At 53.4% G+C, this 9236-nt stretch overlaps 1 protein-coding gene across 1 annotated transcript; it reads right to left on the bottom strand.

Moving 5' to 3' along the window:
• Positions 1-593: 593 nt before the first annotated feature.
• Positions 594-9236, bottom strand: LOC127557576 (transcription initiation factor TFIID subunit 1-like). The gene is made up of 12 exons (XM_051990885.1): positions 9060-9236; positions 8567-8686; positions 8117-8298; positions 7776-7782; positions 7305-7689; positions 6450-6606; positions 5518-5683; positions 4956-5161; positions 4505-4640; positions 3273-3779; positions 2845-3009; positions 594-839 (listed from the first exon to the last, which is right to left on the bottom strand). The coding sequence occupies exons 1-11, from the start codon at positions 9234-9236 to the stop codon at positions 2869-2871; spliced, it is 2184 nt and encodes a 727-aa protein (XP_051846845.1). The 3' UTR covers positions 594-839; positions 2845-2868.

Below are 9236 nucleotides of genomic sequence, written 5' to 3'. Positions count from 1 at the left end.
AACAACTGGCTTATTTTTTTGTTAACTTACTCTTAAATTAGATGACCCAAGATAATAGTATTGTGTAATGCAAAAAGGAACATTTTTGAAAGCAGATTTTTGGTATAATAGAAATGATTTTATTGTCCTGTATCCCTTTTTTTTGCTGTTTATTATTTCTGCAGAATTATCAGCAACAACTGATTCCCTTCTTTTCTTTCCAAACTGAAACAAAAGACTGATTTAGGAAAAAAAAAAAAAAAGAGGGCTCTCCAATGCCCCTTCCTTTATCCTGACAAGGACATCCTTTCTCAATCTTGTATGGCTAATAATATACATTCCCTTAAACAAGCACACTTTTTTCCTTGTATGACCAATTGCACTATAGTGAGCAGTCCAATTCTCAGTCACATGTACTTTATGTAAATATTGCTAGCTAAATTGTGAAGGAAACCTATTTTAATCAATGGCTAGTGGGTTGTGTCATACTCTGAATGTAATGAACTTCAGTGGAACTCATTTCTTAATTGTTCTGGCTGATTGGGATTAACTAATGAAATGGATAAAAGAAGTTACATAAAACCCTTTCACTGGATCCTCCAGACACAGAAAGCTTCAAAATTAGAACAATTTTATTTATACTTTAAAATACTTTACAGAGACAAAGAAGTCAAGCCTTGGGAGCCATCATTGTATTCCTGTTCCCAGAAGACCACTGATGGTATCTTGACTTATAAGAGGTAGGGCTGTGCAAAGACATCAATCTCTCTCCTCCAGCAGGGATGGAATCCTGCAGGAAGACATGGATCAGGATGGCTGGCGATTCCCTGAATGCGGTGGTAGACTTGGGTTTTTCAGAGCTGCAATTCAAGAAATAATGAATGAAAACTACTCAAGACAAAAGTTAATGGTCCCAATTCTGGGGAGGAGGGGGGAACAGACCCAGTCCCCCGTCTCTGGCGAAAAAGCTGATCTGTCACAGGGGAGGGATGTGGGGAAAGAATTATTGGTTCCATGCAGAAAATGCAATAAGATATGAAAAGGAGCCCCAGGAGGTCCTAGATGACAGCAGAAGAAACTGACAGGATTATAATATTAACAGGGGCAAGCCAAGGGTCCTAACTGGATCATCTCAGCCTTAGGTGAACCTTCTTTGTTCTTTAGTAGGTCTTTGGTCCAAGTGGATTTTCAATCCACTCCAGGTGGGGATCTCTAGAAAGCCCACCTTTGCTTATCCACTCAGAAAGCCAAAATATGTTGTCATCCCCTCCCCAGATTCTATTTTCCTTAAAAGATCTGTTTATGCTGTCTCGGGTCCTCAAACTACAGCCACGGACCAGATGCAGCAGCTGAGGACGTTTATCCCCCTCACTCAGGGCTATGAAGTTTCTTTAGTTAAAGGCCCAAAAAACAAAAGTTTTTATTTTTACTATAGTCCGGCCCTCCAGCAGTCTGAGGGACAGTGAACTGGCCCCCTATTTAAAAAGTTTGAGGACCCCTGTAAAGATCTTCACAAACTCCTTTTCAGAACTAAGCCCACAATGGGGTACTCTCTCCCACCTCATAAAGTCTTTTCTTTAATGGCTTTTCCCCTCCTATTTAATTGTGAGCTGGCTTACCCTGGAGCACTTCTGTCTCAGGGTGCCTTTCTCCTTGTTTTAGGATTAGCCTGCCAATCAATGTGTAATCCCCTTCCTTTTGGGGGGTTAGTCTGCTAAACTTCTCTATGTATTTACCTGGAATCTTCCCTTTAATGGCTTCTTTCTCCTGATTAAATTTGAGTTCGACTAGGGAATTTGTCTTTCCCCTTGTTAATTGTTTAAAACTCCTTTCCTTACTAGCTCCTATGTGCTATTCACATAAAAAATAGCAAAACCTTATCAATCTGTGATTCATGTCTTTTCATGGTTGTTCCACATCATGAATTTTTATATAATCTTTAAAAATATTATATATAATATTAAATATTAAAAAACATGTTTAAATGTTATATATATCGCAAAAATATTAGGAAGAGGAAGCATTAAAGGCTTAACATCAGGAAAGATGAAAAAATACGTAACGATAAATTTCCCTTTCAAGAAAGGATATATAATAACAAGAGATTATATTCATGACTTCCATTTTTCTCTGCTTCCTTGTAGGTTATTTTTTTGTTCTCTGGCATTCCTTCAGGCTTCCTGACTCAGACCCCCAACTCCCCAGGCTGTGAAAGTTCCTAGGGTTTGGGCCGAGGCTCCCACAGAACGCAGGGCTCCCTGTTCCCTGTTTCTGGGGAGCTAGCCTGGAGGTGTTTACACTTCACTTTGGTTAAACCCCTTATTAGGTAGGGTCTTTCTTCAGGTCTTCTGTTCTGCCCCAAATCTTTGTTCTTCGCTGTTCTATATTCACCCTGAAGCTCAATTTCATTTTGTTTGTGGGGAAATCTGGAGAAATCAACCTTGAGCCCTTCCTAGGGAAGAGAAGTCCTAGGTTTGTGGTAAAATAGGCACCAGGAGTGGTTTGAGGAGAGCATAATTATAAAGGAATGTTATGTGGAGGAGGAGTCTGAGAAGATGGCAGAGAAGGTGAAGGCATTTCCAATTCTCCAGAAATTCTGATCTGTCTGGACTCTCCCCCTCCCCATTCCTCTCTTCTGGAACTAGAAGACCCTTAAAGATCATGTGTCCCAATGCCCTTCTCTTGGAGATGGATCAGACCCATTAAAAAACCTAAGCCACAGGTGTAGAGGATCCCAAACTTAAATCCAGGTCCTCTGGTCCCCAATAAAATGCCCTCTCATGCACCCCATCAAGCTGTCTTTAAGAGTGCATTGTGTCTTACCAGCATCCCTCCATCCCTTTATCACAAGAGGGAAAACCTTACACTCTTTGTGGTGCTTTATTCACTCTAGATTTCCTCTTCCTCTTCACTCTCTTCACTCTCTTCACTCTCTTCATCATCTGTGTCAGAAACTTGGAGGTCCTCATACAAAATACTGACGTGATGCTTCTGGGATGGACCGTCCGGGCTTCTGTCCCAAGAAGAAGCCTAGGGTTGTGGGAAGGGAGGAGGAAAAACTATAAGTGATTGGGGAAACACTGCCCCAGTGGGATATTTGGGGAGGCTCTGGGGACGTGGCCTTAATAATAATCTTCCCAATGTCCATGATTTCCACAATGCTCCCCTGCTAGTTGTGGCCCACCATCTCCGTTCTAGGCTGGAGACGCTAGGTCTTCCCTCCCTGCTACCCAGGAGAGTTTTTCCTTTTAATTCCACGATTCCCAGTCGCCATTTTCCCGGCCCACATTTACCCCTGGATCTGGTTTCTGGGAGTCCTTGAACAGTGGGGAGCTCTGACGTGACCTATCGGGTCCAGCCTGGGAAACACAATTGGAAAACTCCTGGGTCCCTTCCTGGCCCGACTGGTACAGAGAGTTTCTGGGCCTCTTGTGCCTATGGCCAGATGGTTCTGAACAGCCTGGGGGGTCCCGAGACTCTCTCGCAGGAGGGATTCGGTCTGCCTTGGGTGGAGGAGTCCGAGCCACGCTATCTGGCTTTTCTTTCTGGGGACAGGTTAAACTCCTGCCCTTTTGCGGGAGCCAGTTTTGGAGACCCCAGCTTTTATGCCGAGGAAATGAGGGTGCTTCAGGTTCGCTCTGCGTTTCATTGGCTGGAGATGGCGGAGTCTTCTGAGGGGGGCTGGCTGCAGATTTTACAGAAGGAAGCTGCTCGCTCCTTTTCAAAGGAAACCCGGGTGATTTGGCACAAGAAGATGCCCTCCTGGTTGGAGGGCAAGGAAGGGCAGGCTGGCATGGATGCTGCAGAAAAACAAACATAAAAGACCTGATTCTCATCCCACTTTCCTCTCTTTCCCAGAGGGCCTGGACGTGGGGAGGATCACAGACAGAGTGAGCCATCCAGCACAATCACAGGCTTTAGCCTGGCTCAGATTAATCTAGAATATTGGTTTTCAATGCTTGGTAGGATGACAAAGAAGGACCCCTTCCTTTTTCCCAGTTCAATCATTCTGGACATGGAGAAAGAAAGGACGGAGAGGGAGTGAATCAGAGCATCTCCACAGAATCTGGGAATCTCAGATTTGGGACAAGAGGCTTATTCCTGAAGGTGCCCGGAGAGCGCTAGTCCAAGAGCCCCAGAACCGGCTGGCGTGTCCATGCTGAGGTTCCTCAGCAAACAGTCCAAAGATCGGTCCCAAGCAAGAGCCGAGGCCCTGCAGAAAATGCTTCACAAGCGGGAAGGACCCGGCCACAAAAGGCGGCAGGAGAGTAAATCCCAACAGTGAGAAGGGTCGCCCTGTTAGAACTGCCCATGTCATCCTTTCTGGCACATAACTGTCAGGGAAACGGTGAGGAGGAACACAAGGGTGATAAACAGTGTCAGGGTCCCGGCTCTGCCCCTTCCTCATTGGGCATCTTGGGTCACGTCCCTTTTATTGCTCCTTCGTTCTGCATCTAATAAATGCTCCCAAAGGCACCGATAGCCAACATCCTTGGGACCCTCCCGATTCTATGATCACTCTTACCCTGATGCAGCTTAAACTTTCCTTATCGTCAATACACACAGATTTCCTCTTCGGGTGAGGGATGAGGTTCTTCGGGTTCTTCTGGGGCCGTTTCTCAACCCTCACCTTCAGGGTTTCCCTTCGGACCTCATTCATGCTGCAAAAGAAACCCCGAGTTCCCCTCTGAGTCCCAGTCCCAGTGGCATGTCTCCAAATTACTGGAGTCCCTGAAGTTCTCCATCACATCCCCATCCCAAGCACCCACCTTGCCTCCTGGTTCTCCTCCTTGTGCCCAAAGGGTGGGGGAGTAGCCCTAGTTCTCTCCCAAAGACTGGTCAATGGCTCCCTGAACTGGTGAACCAGGAGCTCATTTCCCTTTTCTCAGCCCCAGCCCCTGCCCCGACATCTCCCCTTTGGCAAATCATTCAGGAAGCCACCAGCGGCCCCTTCCCTCCCGCTGCCTCCTCCTTACGTTTCAAACAGCTTCCTCTTCATGAAAATCTTGGTTTCCTGGACTTTGATGAGGGACTCCTGAGGGAGCCGCTTGGCCAGCTCCCTCTCCTCTTGCTCCTGGGTCATGACTTTGAGCCTGGGGCCCAGGTCCTTGGGGGGGCAGTACTTCGGACAAGCCTTGTTTGTCTTGATGTGTCCGTGGGACCCACAGGCGCCACATAAGAGCTGCAGAAGGAGAGCGGCAGAGGTGGGACTCAGATGTCCCAGGTCCGCATCATCAACTACAGACCTAAAACGGGGCCGCTGGAAAGTGGGGCTGCCCCAGGGCGGTCACGGGGGAAAGTCATGCTTACAGCTCCCAGGAAAAGTCAGGATTCACGGAGCCGGGGGAGAACAGGGCTCGGACCAAGAGAAAAGCCGGCTGGGGACGTCTCTCCCACGGGGACTTCCTCCCTCCCGGCGCCGGTAGGTAAGGGCACCCGCGGGATCTCCTGAACCGTGGTCCCGCCATCCGACTCCCGCCGCTTCCCGGCTCCCAAGTTTCCTCCTAGCAGAGCACCGGGCCCAGTTCCTTTCCTTACCTTGGATTTAGGGGCCTCGGGCTTGGGAAGCTTCCCCGGGGAACGTTGTTCCTTCTGCTTTTCCCTTTGGTTGGCGATGCGCATCCGGCGGAGTCTGTCTTGGAGTCTCTTCTTCTCCTTCCGCAGCTCCTGCCGCTTCTGCTCATCAGCGTGGAAGAACTGCCGGCTGTTCCGGCAAAGAGCCTTAGAACTCGGGACCCCCGAGCCCGTCTCCAGAAGGGCGGGCGTCCCAACCCCGGGACCTCAGATGGCTTTTTGGGCTTCCTTCCGCTCCCAGCACCACCCCTGCTCTCAAGCTCCGAACCCACCTGCGATCAGACCGGAAAGGCCCCACGAGCCCAGACTTCAGCCCCTTTCAGACCACGAGAAACAAAACTCAAAGATACCAGCCGCACAAGGGGGGGGGGATACTTCTGGCAGGTAAGACCATTACTCCCACTGCCACGGCCTTTATATCTCTGTCCTATTCTCTGCCACCCCATTTGGTTTTTGTTGTGTTTTATTTTTATTTATTTTGGCAAGGATACTGCTTTGCTCTTTTCCTCTTCAGTTCATTTTACAAATGGGGTAACTGAGGCAAAAAGGATTAAGCGACTCGCCCAGAGTCACTCAGCTAGGAAGGGTCTAAAGCTCGGTTTAAACTCAAGATTTTTCTGCCTCCAGGCCCAGAGTTCTAAGCGCTGTGCAACCTAGATGGCCTGAATTTTACAGAGGTAGAAACTCAAGTCCAGAATCAAAGGGATCTGGCAAACTCTGGAACCAAAGCTGGGCCGGCCCAGGCAAGCTCTCCGCTAACTGAGGACTTAACTCCGGGGAGTCCCGATAAACCTTCTGCCGAGACCCACAACACTCTGCGCCTGCCGGCTCCTCCGCATCGGTCCCAGGCGCCTCTCAGCGCCGCCCCCCCCCCCCCTTCCTGCCCTCGCCCTTACATGGAGTCCTCATTTTGGGTGGTCTTCACTTGGATGTAGACTTTGATCACCGCTGGATCCCGGACTATCTCGTTCCGGACGTATTCCTTCCCAGACTCGTCCACATACGTGCGGTAGATGACCAGAAACTCAGCGCGCGAGGCGGGTGGGCCCCGGTCTGTGAGCAAGAGAGGGAAGAGAAAGTGAGACGGGGAAGTGGGCAGAAGATGAGAGACGATGAGAACCAGGAGGCAGAAAAAATACGGAGGGAGAGAGGAACGACATTTCAGAGGCACCGGTAAAACAGGGTTCTGCTCAACCTTCTGTGCAGGAAGCTTCTCCTGGTGCAACGGGGAGTATTAGCACAGCCATCCCCCCCTCCAGCCATCCCCCCTCCCAGGGGCGTGATCCCCCCGCCATCCCGCCTCCCATGGGCGTGGTCCCCCAGCCACCCCACCTCTCATGGGCGTGGTCCCCCAGCCATCCCGCCTCCACGGGGCGTGGTCCCCCAGCCACTCCCCCTCCATGGTCCTCCATCCATCCCACCTCCCCGGGGCGTGATCCCCAGCCATCCCGCCTCCCAGGGGCGTGGTCCCCCAGCCATCCCGCCTCCCAGGGGCGTGGTCCCCCGCCATTCCCCCTCCCAGGGGCGTGATCCCACAGCCATCCCGCCTCCCATGGGCGTGGTCCCCAGCCACCCCCGCCATCCCGCCTCCCATGGGCGTGGTCCCCCAGCCATCCCACCTCCCATGGGCGTGGTCCCCCAGCCATCCCGCCTCCCATGGGCGTGGTCCCCAGCCATTCCCCGTCCCAGGGGCGTGGTCTCCAGCCACGCCCCCCCATCCCGCCCTTTTCCCCCTCACACACACATCTGACCTTTTTCTTGGGGACGCGCACCCCCATCTCCTCCGAGCATGAGCCGCTGCAGCTCCTGGTACTCCTGCTTCTCCTTCTGTCTCTGCAGCTTTTGAGGGTTGGTCTTGCCCTCCAGGAGGTCTTCGATGTCGTGACACATGCTGTCCAGCACCTGAGCGTTCTCTTCATCCGATGTCTCACTGTCCGTGTCGGTGGACAGCACGTCGGTGGACGCCAGGACCCTGAGAGGGCAGAGGAGAGAGGCCGGGGGGACCCGAGGGAGCAGCCCGAGCATCCCGCTCAGGACCTGCCCTTTTCTCCGGTACTTCCCGCCGAATGCCCTGAAAGTCTCGCCCAGAAGGGAAGAGGGAGCGTTCGCCCGGCCATCACAGACCTCTCGGAACGCCTGGGTTCAGTTACAGCCCAACTCCGAGCTACCCTCGGTCCTGGAACCGGCCTCCTCAGTGCCTCGGGCTCTGGGACCAAAGGCACCGGGGGCCTCCACGGAGGTGGAGGGGGGGGGGGGCTCAGCGAGTCTCACTCAGCACGGGGACGCTCGGACACGAGACCCATCCCAGAGACCCGAGGAGCTGCTCCAAGGACACAGATCCCCCCTCGGTTATTCAGGGAAACAGAAAGTCCCTGAAGGCCCCGGAAACACAGCCCGGGACACACCGCACCAGGGACGGAGACAGAGACCCCGAGAATTACAGAGACCTCCAGGGTCCGGCAGAGAAGCTGCCCCGCGAGCCCGCACATTCAGAGCTCCTCGGATGCTCTTCCTCCTCCCCTTCACCGAAGGTCCCCCACGGCTGCCCCGGCCAAGCCCCTACCTGTTCTGCAGGTCAAACACCCTTTGGACCTCCTGCTGGAAGCGTCTCTGCTGCTCGGCCGCCGAGGACTGGGACGTGCGCGCAAACTTGGTGAGGTCTCTGGAGTTGGCCCCCGATTTCAGCTCCTTGGTGGACAGGGCGCGGACAGCGGCAATCACCTCCCAGCGGGACAGCTTTTTGATCTGAGCGGAGGAGAAGGAGACGGTCCGAGCTTGCCCCGAGCGCCTCTGGCCTCCCCTCTCAGAGGCCCCCCAGCCCCGAGCTGCAGACCGGCCCCATCTCCCAGCTGGAGCACTTCCCCTCCTTCAGGAGGGTCCTACCTGGGGGCATCCCTGGATCCCAGGTTCCCCCGCCCTTCCTCCTCGCCCTCAGGCCTTCTGAGAATCCATGTCTATCATACACCGTGTGTACTCCTGGCCGAAGCCGGCCTCCCCCGGGACAGCCACTCACCTCCTCCTCCGAGACCCCAAATACCCTCAGCAGCTTCTGGGCTTTCTTCAGGGTGAGCCGGCGGAGGTCCGCGTCGGTCCCCATCAGCCTCTCTCCCTCCAAGCGGATCTTGTTCTCCTGCTGCGACATGGGAGATGGGACGCCGGGGCCCGTCCTTAGTCTCCTCCCATCCCTCGCCCTCCTGCGACACTCACCGGCCTGATAGCCCCCTTCCGTAACCCTGGGACCCCGTCCCATCCCTCATGGCTCATCCCCCCGGCCCTCATCCTTTACCCTTTGGGATTTCCTCCACCCCCGACCCTGACCCCGGTACCCACCCAGGCTTTATTCCACGTCCCCACACTGTTCTTGTACATTTTTCCCAACCCAGCATTCCTCTGTCACAAAATGCTCCCTCACCGTGCCCCTGCCCCCACCGCCTTCACACTCAGCTTTTTCCTGCTCCCTTCCTTGGACCCCCCCCCGGGACCACCCTGGCCCTGCCCAAACTCACCTTGAGTCTGACGTAGGAAATGCCCTCTCCACAGCCCGTGGGGTCGGCGGCTCCCGTCACCTCCAGCAAACACTGGCCCTTGGTCGCCGCGAGGAAGGCCCGCGTTGTGTTCCACGGGGCAGCCTGGACCTGAGGCGCAAGCCGGGCTGGTCTGAGAGGGGGCTCAGCCTCGCGCAT

The sequence above is a fragment of the Antechinus flavipes genome, chromosome 3 (genome assembly GCF_016432865.1).
Source record: "Antechinus flavipes isolate AdamAnt ecotype Samford, QLD, Australia chromosome 3, AdamAnt_v2, whole genome shotgun sequence".
NCBI lineage: Eukaryota > Metazoa > Chordata > Mammalia > Dasyuromorphia > Dasyuridae > Antechinus > Antechinus flavipes.
Note: the sequence above shows the minus strand (reverse complement) of the source record. Positions and strands in the feature narration are given on the sequence as shown.

Bases quoted from the DNA above. Each gene is read 5' to 3' on its own strand.
- LOC127557576 (XM_051990885.1), bottom strand. From the start codon at position 9,236: ATGCGCGAGGCTGAGCCCCCTCTCAGACCAGCCCGGCTTGCGCCTCAG. The intron at 8,299-8,566 runs GTGAGTGGCTGT...TCCTCCGCTCAG, and splicing joins TTGGGGTCTCGGAGGAGGAG to ATCAAAAAGCTGTCCCGCTG. The intron at 4,641-4,955 runs GTAAGGAGGAGG...TTTCTTTTGCAG, and splicing joins AAGAGGAAGCTGTTTGAAAC to CATGAATGAGGTCCGAAGGG.